At 37.8% G+C, this 17,543-nt stretch overlaps 1 protein-coding gene across 1 annotated transcript; it reads right to left on the bottom strand.

The window, feature by feature from the left end:
- Window positions 1–8,194: 8,194 nt before the first annotated feature.
- On the bottom strand, window positions 8,195–9,514 carry LOC119654026 (uncharacterized protein F54H12.2-like). The gene has a single exon (XM_038059188.1). The coding sequence runs from the start codon at window positions 9,512–9,514 to the stop codon at window positions 8,195–8,197; it is 1,320 nt and encodes a 439-aa protein (XP_037915116.1).
- Window positions 9,515–17,543: the final 8,029 nt, after the last annotated feature.

The following is a 17,543-nucleotide window of genomic DNA, read 5'->3' as shown; positions in this document are numbered from 1 at the left end:
AATTGCTATAGCCGGAGGGTATGAACTCTGCGATTTCTATCTGATAGTTTATTACTATAAAGTCATAGATATCTAAATAGGGGTAGTACCTATTAACGATCGCAATTTGATATTGCATTCTACAATTACACGCTTGGAATGAACATGCATCTAATGAACTGCAGGCCTCCATGGGGTAATTATCCCGCGCACGAGTGAATCGTATACAGGATAGATCGTGTAGTTCTAAAAACGTTTTCTAGCTGCGCAATTAATTCAATGGTCCATACGTCTATTCTTCCTGAGGCTAGACATTGTAAATTGGTTCCCTATTTCCGTTAGGGTTTTTCTTTTTGAATATTCCTGTATCGTTGAAGTGGATATAAAGGATGCTAGCTCGTTGCAGTAACCTTAGTTGTACGCCGAAGCTTTGTCCGCCGATACTGTGGATTGTTACGTAATTTTTGGCACCGTGGTTGTTGCCTTATTTTTGGCTGTTGATACCGTGGTTGTACGCCGAAGCTTTGTCCGCCGATACTGTGTTTGTTACGTAATTTTTAGTGCCGTGGTTGTTGCGTTATTTTTGTCTGTTGATACCGTGGTTGTACGCCGAAGCTTTGTCCGCCGATACTGTGGTTGTTACGTAATTTTTGGTGCCGTGGTTGTTGGGTTATTTTCGACTGCCGTGATCATTAGAACTATTGTTATTGTTTAAAACAGTGAAAAGTGATAAACGTGGTATTGGTTACTGTAATGAATAATGATAAGTGAATGTTTTTTTTTTTTAGGTATTCGAAAAGCTCCTGAGAAGGTAAGTTTTTGTCCTTATTTTCTCCTTATTTTATTAATTTATATTATATTATATTAATAGTGTCAAAAAATATTATATTAATAGTGTTAAAAAATGAATTTAGGGTGGGAATTTGTATGTGTTGTATTTCGCGAGTAGGAACTCAAAGTGTCCTATTAAAAATATGTATACAGTGGTGTTTTTTTCTTTAACAGTGCGTGCCACTACAGAAACGGGGTAGTGTGGTTGGATATCGGGATCATCGGGATCTCCTATTTCACGTTCCCATCTATTTTTGCAGGTAGGAACTAAAGTGTCCTATTAAAAAGTAGTGTATACAGCGGTGTTTTTTTTTTCTTTTAAACAGTGCGTGCACTACAGAAACGGGGTAGTGTGGTTGGATATCGGGATCATCGGGATCTTCCTATTCACGTTCCCATCTATTTTTGCAGGTAGGAACTCAAAGTGTTATCTCTAAAATAATAATAATGTATACAGTGGTGTTTTTTTTTTCTTTTAACAGTGCGTGCACTACAGAAAACGGGGTAGTGTGGCTGGATATCGGGATCATCGGGATCTCCTATTTCACGTTCCCATCTATTTTTGCAGGTAGGAAACTCAAAGTGTCCTATTAAAAATAGTGTATACAGCGGTGTTTTTTTTTTCTTTTTACAGTGTGTGCACTACAGAAACGGGTAGTGTGGCTAAACATTAGCTTAATCGTGATTTGCAGACTGCAGGTACGTGTGCTTTGTGCTGTATTAGAAAGTAAGGGTATACAGGGATATATCTTTCTTTACAGAGCAAGGAGTTTCATCAAAGAAGACGGATTTTTACGAGTATATTTTAATATAAGTTGCTAGGTTAAATTAGTAAAAGATGAATCCAGGTGCTGTAATTAAACATCTAAATAGTGCCTTATCTCTAGGTTCGGAGTTATTCCTGTCGACCCTAGTTATTTTGGTTAGACAGATGAAATCGGAGAAGATATTGTTTTCTCGGGAAGAACAATATCTGCTCCAGAAAACTCTGATTAATTTTTCGATGAAGTATGATGTTTCCTTTTCCATTGACGCTTTAAAAGGTGCGTTTACGTTCCTTGACAGTGTTAATACGGGGGTGGAGAGTGTTCTACTCAAATTTCAGAGCGTGGAGTGACCTCCGTTAATAAAATTGTGAGTCAGTCGGGTAGTGGTCTAGAAAGTTTATACGATGTGTTGGCGAAAGAAAAAACCTTTTTTAAAAGGTTTAATGTGGAGGGTGTGAAGTTAAAGTATCGCATAAAAGACTTCGGTAATAGAGGTGTGGAGTCTACGGATGCTTTAGTAAAAGTTTTCGAAAACATCATCAAAGATGTTATCTCAAACTCGGTATCCGGTAGTAAAGTCAGTTTTACGATAACGCTTCCAAATTCTCCGGAAATAAAGCCAATTTGGTCTAGTTTAAGGCCTGTCAGTGAGTTAACTGGCAAATACATTCTTGACTTGATATCGAACGTAAATCAGTCAAACGCTGTTTTCCTATCGGATGAAGTTATGCAGATGAATGCAAACATCGTGAATTTCCCATTCGGAGGTGGAGATACAAACAGAACCATTGACCCGCGAACAGTTGATGAAATTGAAGTTTTGAGAAGGAAGAAGAGCGTAATTGATGTTGGTGAGGATACTGATCTTTATTGTCTTCCGCGTAGCATATGTTATGCTATGAAGATGGCTCTGGAAGATTTTAATCATTCATCAGTTATGAAATTGTTGGATGGACTGGCAAAAAGCTTGTGTAGGAAAGCTAGAGTTGTTGTTGGCGATGCTGGATGTAGTTTAGTTGATATATATAAATTTCAACAGATCTTAGACGATTTTCAGATCATTGTGTTTGACGATCTTAAGAAATCAGATTCAATTATGTTTAGAATTCCAATGGAAAACCAATCTGTTCGGAAGATATATCTTTACTATTCGAAATTATTAAAACATTTCTACGTAATTAAGTCGATGACCGGGTTTTTCAACAGAAAGTATTTGTGTGTTTTTTGTGACAAAATGATGCAGCATAGATTTCACAAATGTGAAATGAAGTGTACTTATTGTCTGTCCTTTCCACCTTGCGCAATTGTTCAAGAAATGGTAAATTGTGGTACTTGTAATCGATCTTTTAGAGGTCAGAACTGTTTCAACAACCATTTTCAGAACAAGGTTACAACGAAAACAGTATGTGATACATTACAGATATGTACAATGTGTACAAAATTCTTAAATCTCGAAAACAGAGGAAAAAACGATCACAAGTGCGATGAATTCTTTTGTCAGGCTTGTTCGAAAATTGTACCGTCAGATCATCTATGTTATATAAAACGTTACAGATCTAGTACGGAAAAGAAATATCTAATAATTTTTTTTGACTGCGAAGCCACTCAGGATACTCCTCTTGATAGTAATGCAAATTCTTTCCTACATGTTGTGAACTTGATTGTTGCTCAGCAAATTTGCTATTCTTGCTATGAGGATCATGAAATACAAGATCAGTGTAATGTATGTGGAATCAGGGAACATGTGTTTGAACACAGTGATAATCAAACAAGTGTAACTGGGAGGTTTGTAGATTATTGTTTAATGCATCGCCCATCGTTCACTAATATCTATTGTATAGCACATAATTTGCAGGGTTATGATGGCCACTTTATAATTTCCGAACTATTAGCTAGAAAAATAGAAATAAACCCCATAATGAATGGAACGAAGATAATGAGGTTAACATGTGGACGGATCGCATTTATCGACTCTCTAAATTTTCTGGCATTCCCTCTCTCGAAATTCCCCAGTGTTTTTGATATTAAGGAATATTCCAAGGGTTATTATCCACACTTTTTTAACACTTTAGGCAATATAGATTATGTTGGTAAATATCCTTCTCCAGAAATGTACGGATATAACGCTATGAAAGTAAAGGAAAGAGATGACTTCCTCGAGTGGTATAAAATAGCCTCGCAAGGCGTCTTTGAGAATAAAAAGGAAATGCTTTTATACTGCAAGAACGATGTCGACATCTTACGTCTAGGCTGTAGCAAGTTCATGCGGGAGTTTTTTGTTATAACAGGTATCAATCCTTTAACTGAATCGCTAACAATTGCATCAGCATGTATGTTAGTATTCCGGCGAAACTTTCTCAAAGAAAATACTCTGGGTATAATGCCTAGACAGGGATATTACAAGTCTCAGAATCAGTCTGTCCTTGCTCGAAAATGGCTTTCTTGGGAGAGTTCGAAAATTAATGATGAAATTATCTCCGTGAACAACAGAGGGGAGGTGAGATTGGAGAAAGGCGGGCTATTAGTGGATGGTTTTAATTGTGAAACAAATACAGTCTATGAATTTTTTGGTTGCTTTTACCATGGTTGTAGAAAATGTTTCAAAATATTAGAAGCACCTTCAAGTATAACTAGAAAAGTTGACACTTTGTCGCAGCGATACGAAAGTACAAAGAGAAGAATTGATTTAATAAAACGTTGTGGTTATAAGCTGGTATATACTTGGGAATGTCAATTCAAAGATTTTCTGAAAAATAACATTGATATACGACAACAGCTAGACGAAAATGTTGTTAATATTTTACCTCCACTCAGTCCACGAGACGCCGTTTTTGGGGGGCGAACCGAAGTATTTAAATTATACCATAAAGTTAAAAATGATGAAGTGATACGTTATTTAGACTTCACAAGTTTATATCCATATATAAATAAATATGCCCCGTATCCTATTGGTCATCCTGAAATTTTCCGCTTTACTAACATCCCTCAAGTGGAGGAAGTTCTTTCAATGCATGGGTTTATTACATGTACTATTCTTCCGCCTACTGACTTATTTCTTCCAGTGCTTCCTTACCGAACCAATCTTAAATTATATTTTACTTTATGCAGGGTCTGTGCTGAAAGAAGCATGATTTTTGGTTGTGAACACAGTGAAGAAGAGAGGCAGATAACCGGAACATGGGTTATACCCGAGGTTTCACTAGTCGTTAGAAACGGTTATAAAATTAAAAAAGTACACGAGGTATGGAGATATGACTTTACACAGTACGATCCCATTGTAAAAAGTGGAGGATTATTCGCTGATTACGTAAATACGTTTCTGAAAATTAAACAGGAAGCGAGTGGTTGGGGGGACAAATATGACTCAGAGGCAGAGAAAGAAAATTTCATACTATCCTACCAGTCAAAGGAAGACATTCTTCTCGAAAAAAATGAAATCCAAAAGAATCCGGGTAGGCGTAATACTGCTAAAATTTGTTTAAACTCTTTCTGGGGTAAATTTGCGCAGAGAGAGGATCGAACACAGACCAAAGTCTTTAATAACTTCGAGGACTTTAGTAACTTTCTACAATCCCCCGGCATAGAGATATGTTCCTTAATGCCTATTAATGAAGAGACAATATGGGTTACATGGAGATATCTAAAGGAAAATTTGAATATGCTGCCTCATGTAAATATTCCTATAGCGGCTTACACAACAGCGTTTGCTCGTATTAAACTTTACGAGGCTCTCCAAAAAGTGGGAAGTAACATTTTGTATTGTGACACTGATAGCTTGATTTTCATAGATAGTAAGACTGATCCTATCACCTTCCCGATATCTGACTTTCTAGGGGATCTTACAAACGAGATTGATTGCTTCGGAAATGATTCGTATGTTGCCGAATTTGTTAGCACAGGCCCAAAGACTTACGGTCTTAAAATTGAAACAACGAAAGGTGCTGAACATGTAATAAAGTGCAAAGGGATCACCATGAATTTCAATAACTCAAAACTGGTAAACTTCGAGCATTTAAAAAATTTAGTAACTGGTGAGTGTGGAGGGGAGGTAATTTGCGTAGAAAATGATTGTAAAATTAGACGCAAGCGACCTGGTATTGTAATTTCGACAATGGAAAAGAAACGTCTACAATTCACGTTTGATAAAAGAGTTGTCGTGGAAGAAAACTTGTCTTACCCGTACGGTTTCAAAAGGGCTAGAGTAGAAGATTAACAAAGTACAGTCAATTACTGGATTCATTTATAGTTAAGTAAGGATATTGATAAAAACATAAATACATTAGTTGATATTTTAGTAGCGAAGATTTCATCATTTGTGAAATTGATAGAATGTTTTTGAAAAATTCTTTAATATTGCGAATTAGGGAGTGTTATGATGACTCGTAGTCTATATTATTCAATATTAGGAGATATATAAATAGGTATTTTGTAAATAATGTGTTAGATAAATTTGTACTTGTAAGGAATATATAAATATTGGAAAAAATCGATAAAACATTTTATTTTACTTCGCCCCCTTATATAAACAACATGTCCAAGTTTATTGTCGATGTTCAATACGTCTCCGGTAATAATTGCCATTATTTTGTTAAAGAACTGGCCATTCTGCCATTCGGATCAATCTATCCTAAGTTTTATTTTTTTGCTCCACCATATCCGAAACAGGAGCTATCATCAAGGGCTAATCAACAAAACCAGTTTGAAGTAGCAAACATAAACGGTTTAGATTGGGGAGAAGGAGAAACTAACTACAACGATCTACCAGGAATATTAGAGCATTTCGCGAATGCTACAATATATGTGAAAGGCAAGATGAAGGAAAATTTGATTAGGAAATACTTACCAACCACAGAGATAGTGCAACTTGATATCCCTAGCCTAAGTAAATTGCAGAATTATCAACAGTATTGCAATGTTCACAGTACCAGATCTTCATCTAGGTGCGCAGTACAAAATTGTGTTAATATGTATCTGTATATTCTTATTAACAGAGTGATAGAATAAAAAGTCAGTTTTTATTTATAAACTTGTTTTATTTATTCTAAACCAGCAACACTAAAAATGATGTTTGTACTACAAAATATTGGTATTTCGTAAAAAAGTCTCGAATAATTTAAATGTACATAGCAAGTTTTTGAAGGTATGAAAAAGTCCTCGTTAGTCAACTTGATTATATTTTTATCTCGACATCTGGCAGCGTATTGGTTGAAATATTCCTTCACACTTTCAGACGCGTTATTGTTGTGAAACATGACAATGTTAAAGAAATCCATCATCTCGTACAAGGTGAGTAGCTCCAATAATCGTAGTTGAATACTACCTTTGCCTACGGGAATTTTAAACTTCTTCAGTAGACCAAGTTGGTTTTCCGGTATGTTCTCCCCAGTCTCCTCTTTCAGCTTCTTTAGGTATTCGTAAATAGGAATCCAGCCAATGTAATTAGTTACCAGTGGAAATCGGCCGTGCAAGTGGAAAACAATTTTAGCCTCAAATGTTGATGGATCAAAACCCAGCATAACCTTCCGATTCTGACAGCCATCCAGGAAGTAAGTATAATTTAATAACACTTTTTCACCAGGCACTTCGGATTTTCGACCGTTGGTTTGTTTCATAACTTTCATCTCACGACGCGGTTGTTTCTGAAGCGGTTTCATTCCGGATAAATTTAAAGGTGAACTAATCATAGTTTTAAAATTGATCTACGCTTTTATACCTTCAACCAGAGCCTTGTGTTGCCGCTTATAACTGATGCCACTATTTTGAGAGTTGCCTTTCATGTATACTTTAAGAAAAGTCTCTACAATTCTATTGTCATTTACATGTAGATTGCGTGATGAAAACATTCTTAGAAAGTGTCTGAGACTTTTTCCTTTACAGCGTGTGTATATATACATACAACAGTAAGGCCCACATGTTGATGAAAACGGTCCTTGGAGACGTTTCCTATTATTGATATATGTTTTCGAATTTGTCAATAAGAAATCGCGGAAGAATTTGTGTATGGGGTAATTTCCGAATGAGTCAAAGTATTCTGCGGGTCCCTCTGTCGGAAAAAAGAATGCTACCCAATGGCTGCCAGGTTTGTATGATGGATCAGTATTGGCTATAATACAGGCTGGTTTCTTCACTCGAGCTGGAAGACGATTGGATGGAAATACGCCTCTAAAATATTTTTGTGTCACCTTGTTTCTTTGTAACGCTGATGTAAGCTCGATCGTGTTCATTCCTGTTCAGATTGAGTGCAAGATTCAGTGTTAATGACCTTTGAGTGAGCCGTTACATAGTTTTTTAAGAAATCCTTTGTGTTTGCATCTCGAACAAAAATCGTGGAAAACTTTGCAAGGGTTTTTATAACATCTTCATCCAATCGTCTCAACTCCAAGTTTCCACATCTTCCTATCAGCTCTACACCTGCAGCATTGCTGGTTATATTCGGGTATCTGAAGATGACTTCTTTTGAGAATAATTTATTTTCTGTCGTTATACCAGCGAACGATACTTTCTTTATGAAGGTCAAATCCCCACCAGGGAAATATTCAGCATTAACTAAACAACTCATTTTCACTTTATCTGAATGTATGGTAAAAACAGTCAGCCGTCGGGTCTATATATAGATTTTAGAAACTCGTGTAAACATTGCGAGCTTTGTCCACCTCGATGCTACCATCATATTCCGCATATACAATACATGTCACGCTTTTCTTTAGAGAGTCTCTGAATCGTCCCTCGATCCTTATTGTGCCTTGATTCAAAAGACTTCCACATGTTGAATTGTATGAGTTGTCAGGGGTCAGATCAAATGCTAACAGGAACGCTCCATTATCGAAAAACTGTTTTGAAATCTGGTGTCCTCTATCGGAATAATGTATTCCAGTACCCTTAAATAATGTCAGATACCCGCGTGTACTAATAGGTTTTTCACCTGAAAAGTCGAATTCTAAAGGTTGGTTTGGTACTTGCACTCCGTTAACGGATAGGTTAAATCTCACCAGATTATTATGCTTGAAATTATATGAGTTTTTTGTACGTTTCCCTGTATATGCATCATTGTCTACCATACCGAAAACTATCAAGTTGGGTAACTGACCAATCACCACGTTATCTAGGGAGAGTGAGAATGTATTTGCAGGTAAAGTATATGTTTTTACCTCTACGCGTTTGTAAGGGTATATCGCATTGGATCGTTGGAGGACGTTTTCATGCGCAAGCAAGATGCTTGGACTAATAGTTACATGATTCATATACATTGTTGCCTCTATAATTTTCATCCGTGGTGAATTAGCGTCCTCTTTGGAGTACAAATAAAATTCCGGTTTTTCTAATGAGAAAATTACACGCAGATCAACCCCGTTAATTAACAACTTATCCTGATTTAAAATATCACCATGAACTTTTCCCATTAATTCCACCACGCCGCTGCTTGCAAGCAATTTGGATCTTTTAATGTAGCCACTGTTTGAATCCTCTGGTTTTTCACTTTCAATAATATCCATTTCATTCTCATCAAGGTACCAGCCAACAGACTCGAGATGGGTTTTAGCTGTGTTGTTACCATAATTCAACAAATTTTCAATGTACGCTCGGTATTGATAATTATGATCGGTTTGTGCGATTGGCTTGCCGTTTAACTGTATTGTACATTGCCTGAACAGCGAATGCATGACATTATTGACAACACCAACCGGAGTAGCCCCTTTCTCGTACAATTCCTCCTTTCCATCTTTTAGCTTAATTAGTTGCACTTTTAGTCGAAGATATATACTGGACAGATCTCGATATGTATCACCATGACCGAGTGAGACAAATTCTAAAACTGTTGAATTATCTAGCGATGCTATGGGTTTGTATGCTACTTCCTCGGTTTTTAAAATATTGCTTTGTATAGGGGAATTAGAAAAAAGATCTAATTCGGATTTCATACATTCTTTGTAAGACATATTTACTTATCGAAAATGTCTGTCACACGCTTTCGCACGCTTTTTCTCGGTTTTTTTCCTTGTTTAACTGACTGAGATTTTCTAATTACTTTTTTACCTTTTGAATATTTCCTACGCTTAGATTTCGTTTTAGACCTTTTAACCTTGAAAGGGTTAGTTCTTTTTAATACTGATCGCTTATTAATAACAACAGTGTCTAAATTCCTGTAGAGTTTATTTATACCTTTTTGGGCTAGATCTCGAACAGCAGTTTGACTCCGTTCCCTTAGAATTGTTCTAATAGGCTTCTTACCTATCTCGGATAGTATCGCCTTACCAGCTTTTACTGCATGCCTTTTCAAGGTTGTTGTACCCGCGGAAACTACGGGGTTTCCATATCTCGCTAAACCTCTAAAAAAACTACCAACCCCTCTACCATCCTGTCTAATATTAGATGTTCGATGTAAGTGTGAATTACCGCCACTTTGAATTAGATAGTAGCGTGTGTAAAAAGAGCTCATTTTATGACTAAATAATTAAACCCTCTGGTATCTTTAAACTACTATATGCTGAACTAAAATACAAGCAGTATATTTATACTTTATCGTCGTTTAAAGTGGAGCGTGAGATAAGTTGGAACATCGCTTGAATGGAATGCGACTATTTCACCTTGTTGTTTAGTTACTTCTATAGCAATGCTTTCAATAAAAGTGTTTTCGATCGGATGATATTCTATATGCTCAAATCTTAGCATTCTACCACACTCTTCCGATGGTATTACACGTAGGCATCGTACCAATCTATTACCAATTATTCGCGGTCTTATAACACCACTGGAGATGAAGATCAGCTCTCCATCATTATATTCACTAGGACTAGTAGTTGACTCTGATGAAGAATCCTTCGATACTTCACTAACTTCTTCTTCCAAATTTCGAATTTTATCTAACATCATTGACAGTTTTTTACTAAAATCCTCCCCATGATCAGAGGACTTTTTATCAATTTTTCCAGTAAGTTCACTAACAGTTTTCGATAAACTGTTGATACTGTTTATTATCATGGTGTATTCTTCATGAATTTTTTCAGATATTGGGGATGCTTCATGTCCTAGTTTTTCTATCATACGATGAATATTTTTTTCCAATATCTCGAACTTCCCCCACACTGCTGCATCATCATTACCATCTTTTTTAGACCCCAAACTATCAAAACTCTCTTTTATTTCCGATATTATAGCATCGGTATTACGTTTATTTTTAGGTATCTGTAAAAAGAAGTCTGTAAAGAAATCTCTAAGGTTATCTGTTTCAGTATCTACTGCAATTTGAATGGTTTTATAATCACCGCCACTTTCTTTCTCATACGGAGCTTCTACGATAGTACTGTCTATTTCAGATTTTCGCCATTTTACAGGATCTGTATCAAGTGATTTTTGCTTCAACTTCTCAATGTGTGCTAATAATAACATCTTGAACAGCTGGATTTCGTTTTTTCTTTCTTCATCGCTAAGCTTCCCATCGTTAAAATGTATGCCCGCTAGCAAAGTTTTCATAAAATCCCTAAATTTACTCCGTAAAGGTAATGGTTTTTTTATTTTCAACTGAATACCTACCCCCGGCCATTGAAGTTCCAAAGTATCAATAGATTTCATTTCATCAGGAAATTTAGGTGGTGCAGGTAAAGAACTTCCCAACACGATTAAAGACTGCAAGCTATTACGATTTCTCCGCTCCTTCGGAATTTGACCGATAATCACATCAGTGAAGCTTTCAATAGAGGGGTAAGTATAATTTTTCAAGACAACTTTCTCTACAACAGCATCGTTCTGTTTTATATTGAGTATAAATTCGTTCGGAAGTTTCTCATAAGAAGATCCAACTATAACTCCATGTACTAAATCGGCTTCTACACGCGCCCACATTTTCTCTTTAGCTCTTCCTACACCCAGACTCCTTAACTCGGCAGGCTCAATTCTACTAAAAAAAGATGAAAGGAACGTAGAGAAATCGATTGTTCCATCCCCATTGCTTATTTCACTGAGTTGCTTTTGTGTCCAGTTAAGCGATCCATGAAAATCCTCAAAATTTAACACAATTCTCAATGCCAGGGGTTCACCTCCGGCTATTCCTTCTTTAGGGTAATCGCGTCTGACTCTCTTCTTACCACTTACCTTATTTGCCTCACTGGTAAACCTTTTCTTCCGTATTTTTTGTGCAGGCAATGCTAATTCCGAAATCCCAACACACCAGGTATCGGTAAGATTACAGAGCCTAGGTAATATATTGCGAAAACGACCTTGCACATTATCAGGGTAAAAAGATAGAGAACTATTGCTTAGAAGTGAGATGTAAAACTCATTATTATCTATATTGACTGACATCTCTTGTATTTTATATTCTCTCCCATTCAAAATCCGGAACACTAGAACCTCGTTCTCTTCTACTTTTTAAACGTTCACTTTGACGAGCAGATTTTTTTGCTGGAAAAGCTAGCTCATATTGACCAGGATTTAACCGCGAAGGTTTTAAGGTACTCTTTCTGATAGCCCCCTTCGGAGCGCTTTTATATTCTCCCCGGTCGCCTTCCTCCAGCCTCTCCATAGCACTGAATACTTCATCCGGACTCATTTCCACAGGAACGGTATACTGAGTTAATCCGTCATCGGCAGTAATTATTCTATAATCCCCCCTGTTAGATTTATCTACGGTAGTTTTTTGTACTTTCATTGGTTGAAGGTTTTTAGCCATACTACTTGCTGATAATCGTCGTTTAGATGCTGGTGAGAGGGATTTTCTGGGTGGTGTTATCTCTTCCGGCTCATAGTAACTCTCCTCGGTCAAGAATGGCACTTTCTCCGGGGTTGTCTGTGTTGATAAATCTTTTCGAAAAATCAATCTAGTCTGGGTTTGGCTATCTCGTAGACCTTTCTGTTTTCTGAATCCTTTACTAGTTGATGAAAAATTTGACTTTACGTCTAAAACATGTCTCCCTTTTCTCTTTTCATTTAGAAATTTTATTAACTCATTTCTATAGCTGTACCATTTAACCTTATCAGGAAGATTTTTGTCCTTCAGAATTTTACCCATTGCCTTATCAAACAAGGTCTGATTATTTGACTCTTCAATAATTCCTTTAAGGTTTTCGTACACCTCGGGGGATAATAAAAGCATTTTGTTAAGTGCATTATTTTTCTCCATGTTCACTGAATAGCAGATCCTATAGCACCCGAAAGAAGACTTCCTAAGAGTACAGGAACAAATCCACCTTGTTGTATCAGGATTTTCCTCTGCCTCGGGACAGAGCGTTTTGCCTCAGCCAACTTTCGCATATTGTTTTTATACCTACAAAGTCTGCTAAATGCTTTCCTGCATGGTGTATGGTTACCTTTCAAAGTGTTTAATGTTATTTCGCAAATAGTTTTAATTACGTCAGCATCGGCATTCTTGAATATAGCGTTCCTCAAACATGATTTAGCGTTCTTTAGAACATATAGTATATGCCTGTTGGCCTTTAAACGTTTCATTTTCGATACCATTATTATTTTTCAGACTGCTTGACGAGCAATAACATGTAAGAAATCTCTTATTAAATATATCGGTTCGAAACCTAAGAATATCGTTTATATCCTGGGTTAAATCTACTAGCAAATAACTGTGTGGTGTCTGTGTGATATCTTTATATATTTTCACAAGCTCGCTACTATTCTCTGGATAAATCTGTTTAGCTAAATGGTGAAATTGACTTTTGTCTCGTGGGTTTTTGAATACAACTAGATATTTACAATTGAGCGATATGTCGCGACAAAACTTCCCTCGATGAAAAACATTCTGTGTAACTAAGATCACAGAGAAGTTGCGATGATGTGAGCCCTTAGTGAAAAGTTCACATACCGGCTTTGAAAATGCGTTTAACATCATATCATCCAACACGATTAAAGTGGGATCCTTAGTCTTGTTTGTGAACTCATCTGGGATATACTGCAAATATTCAATGTTCTTAAACGATACACGCGATGGCAGTGCTCCTTGTTCTGCATTACACCAAAGTATCTTTTCAACTTGAGGCTGTATAAGACACATATTATTCAAAAGATTTTCTATAAAGGTCGTTTTACCACATCCAGACGGTCCTGCAACCATCATTGTAAATGGATGATTAAATTTTAACATGGTGATACTACTTCTGATGTCTTTATCAGTAGATATTAATATATAATAGTAAAAGGCAATCTATATTTATACATTCAGGAAAATGAGCAGAAGACAGATTATTAATGAGCTTCACAGGCCCGCTCGCAGAAACTTTAAACGCCGCCGTGTTAGTATAAGGGGGATTGATGATCTATGGCAGGCTGATTTAGTTGACATGAGCGCCTATACATCTGAAAACCAGGGATTCAGTTTCCTACTTACAGTGATTGATACTTTTTCCAAATACGCTTGGGCATTACCCGTTAAAAATAAAAGCGGGTGTGAAGTTACAAAAGTTATGCAAGTAATTTTAAATCAGAAACGTGTTCCTAGAAATTTACAGACAGACGACGGGAAAGAATTCTTCAATAAGAAATTTATGCAGCTAATGAAAAAATATCAAATAAATCACTACTCAACATTTAGCTCTTTAAAAGCCTCAATTGTTGAACGATTCAATAGAACTCTCAAAAGTCTGATGTGGAAAGAATTCAGTATGAAGGGAAACTATAAATGGATCAATTTGTTACAAAAAATAGTACGGAAATATAACACAACCCAACATCGAACTATCAAGATGAGACCTGTAGACGTTTGTACTTCCAACGAGATAGATCTGATGTCCAGTGTGTACAAGAAAGAGAGAGTCTTGTCTAAACCAAGATACAAAGTAGGAACTTTTGTTCGAATAAGCAAGCATAAACATGTCTTTGAGAAGGGTTATACTCCAAACTGGTCCACAGAGGTATTTAAAGTGCATGAGGTAAAAGACACAGAACCTCGAACTTACATTCTCGAGGATTATCAAGGAAACATAATTCGAGGAGGGTTTTACGAATTAGAGCTCTCGTCGGCTAAGTACCCCGACGTATACCTTGTTGAAAAGATTTTAAGAAGACGAGGGGATAAAGTTCTCATTAAATGGCTGGGCTTCCCACCTGTACACAACTCCTGGATTAATATAAAAGACGTTGTTTAACGCTATCCACCCCAGTCAAAATGTTGAACCTTAAAAGTGAATACGATCGTTTAAAAACTTTCAACCATTTAAATATTGACGAACGGAAGGCCCACAAGTTAGCAAAAAGCGGTTTTTTCTATACTAATCTCAAAGACTATGTTAAGTATTACTTTTGTTCATTGGAAATAAGCGCCCTCAACACGCCTAGAGATGTCGAAGCGGAGCATCTACGGCTTTCCCAGACCTGTCTTTTCGCTAATGGACGAGATGTTTGCGGTCCGCATGAGCGCATTCCTGTGCAAATGGCAAAATCCAGATCGGTAAATTACTCATCCAGTGCGGTGAAAATTTTACTAGCAGCTGCGATCGTGTTTGGATTTTTCACACAGATCTACAAGGCTTATGATACCTTCAAAAAACAGACGACCACATGCACTATGCATTAGTTTACTTGGCAATGGAATATCGTTATTTCACAAGTAGAAATAATTCTGTTTTACAATGTAGAAGTATGAAAATAAAGATTTTAAACTAAATATGTGAACTTGTTTTATTAATTCAAAAATACTAACAGGTCGAGATAAATGTTCATTGATAGAGTATTTTAATGCGAGCGATAAAGTCCCATTGACAACACTACTGCCACTAGATCCTACCCGTTCTACCATCCACATGCTCCGCGCAAGTAAAACCGAGATAACAATATACTGTCTAATCCTTCTTCTCAACCTCCGTGCAAATATCCACCTAGATTCCACCCGTTCTACTATCCGCCTGCCTCGCGAAAGTAAAAGCGAGACGACAATGTAGTGTTTCTTCCATCGACTCAACCCCCTCACAATCTTCCACGCAAAATTAACCTGCCCGGCAACACCACAGCATCTCATGCCCATTACCCAGCCAATCAGCAGCAGGCAGCCATCATTGCAGCAATCAAACACCTCGCACCCAACCAACCAGCGCCAACCAACCATCGCCATCACGATCGAAAACCTGTCTTATCCACATCCCTCTTTCAAGCCATTTTCTTTATCCAACGATCCTTAGGGGGGCCACTGCCATACAAAGTTCTTTTCAAAAGTATTTCACCATAAAAACCAAATTAAAAGGTTTACCATCAGAGTATAAATTCTACAAGACATCACTCCCACAATGCAGCACCACCCTTACATAAAATCATCAATTACAAATTCTAGAAAAAACCACACCCCAACAGACGACTCTTTAAGGGCCCTCCACAGCTCAAAAACACTCTTTTCAAACATATCCCACAAAACTCATACCAAAATATTCTCCATACCCCACCAAATCGGAACCGCAACACAAGAAATCAACCTTCAAAAAATCCAACCTTCACGCTGCAACACCACCCTTATGACCAATCACACCAAACGCCCCGCCCCACAAACAACCGGTTCCCCATACAAATCCTACGTGATTGGACATTTTAGGGCGGGGCCTAACTACGCATCTTATCCCTATCGCACCTACTGAAATCATAAGGCCTGATTGGTCTATTACTACTCCGAGTAATGTTGCATTCTCAAAGAACGTGGGCACGCGCAGAGACTTATCACGAACTCCGTCGAGCGGACCTCACAGACAGAAAAAGGAAGGCTGGGAGAACCAACAAGTCTGTGAACTAGAAAAGTACAGGGAGCAACCGCACCAGGCGCGCAAGTTTTACCAACAAGCCAGCAGGATGAAGCCTAATACACCACCTGCCGAGACAAAGAGGGAAATCTGTCTTCCGACAGAATGGGCATATTAGAGCGATGGGTTGAGTACTTTGATGAGCTAGTGAACAACCAGAACATTGGCGAGTTGTAGGTCCCGCGAACTGAAGACGACGGACAAATACTGCCACCACCAAGTATAAAAGAAACAGTCCTTGCAATTCATCGGCTTAAAAATCATAAGTCGCCAGGAGCCGATAGAATTACAGCCAAATTAATTAAATATGGAGGCGACCAGTTACACCAAGTGGTTCATCAACTTGTGCTCAAGGTATGGGACAGCGAATCAATGCCTGACGATTGGCAACGGGGCATTATCTGTCTCATACATAAAAAGAGAGCTATCACATAGTGCAGTAATTATGGAGGTATCACGTTGCTGAGTACCATCAATAAGATATTCACCTCTATCTTGCCAGGGCGGATAGCCCCATACGCCCAGAACATCATTGGCCCATACCCAAGAGATCAGATTTTCTCTCTGCGGCAAGCGATGGAAAAACTGTTAGAATATGGACAACAGTTGCACCATCTATTCATCGAATTTAAAGCCGCCTATGATAGCATAGCCAGGGTAAAACTGTACACGGCCATGAGAGAATTCGTTATCCCGACCAAGTTGATAAGACTGATTAGGCTGACCCTGACCAATGTGCGAGGCCAGATAAAAGCAGCAGACCATTCGACATCAACAACGGCCTACGACAAGGGGATGCCCTATCATGCGTCCTCTTTAACCTGCCCCTCGAGAAAGTGATCCGTAATGCTGAGGTAAATGCAAGAGGTACGATCCGCTTTAAGTCCACCCAACTATTGGCCTATGCTAACGATATCGACATCATGGGAAGAACCACCCGAGACGTACAAACTGCCTTCATCCAGATCGAGCAGGCAACGCTTGGCGCGAGATCTTGAGCTGCACAACAATGAAGGAAAGACAAAGTATATGGTGCCAACGTCAGCATCGAAAACTAACCAACCAACAACATCAAACCACACTGGTTAAACAGGAAGAATAAGGATAGGAAAATATTAAGGCAGGCCTAGACCGGATACCGGTTGTTGCGCCGTTGATGATGACTAACGGGCAACATATTACAATCCTGGATTTGGAAAAGCCGAAGAAATCCGAGCATGTACGAATTGCGGACACATTGTTC

This window comes from Hermetia illucens, chromosome 4 (genome assembly GCF_905115235.1).
Source record: "Hermetia illucens chromosome 4, iHerIll2.2.curated.20191125, whole genome shotgun sequence".
In the NCBI taxonomy this organism is placed as follows: domain Eukaryota; kingdom Metazoa; phylum Arthropoda; class Insecta; order Diptera; family Stratiomyidae; genus Hermetia; species Hermetia illucens.
Note: the sequence above shows the minus strand (reverse complement) of the source record. Positions and strands in the feature narration are given on the sequence as shown.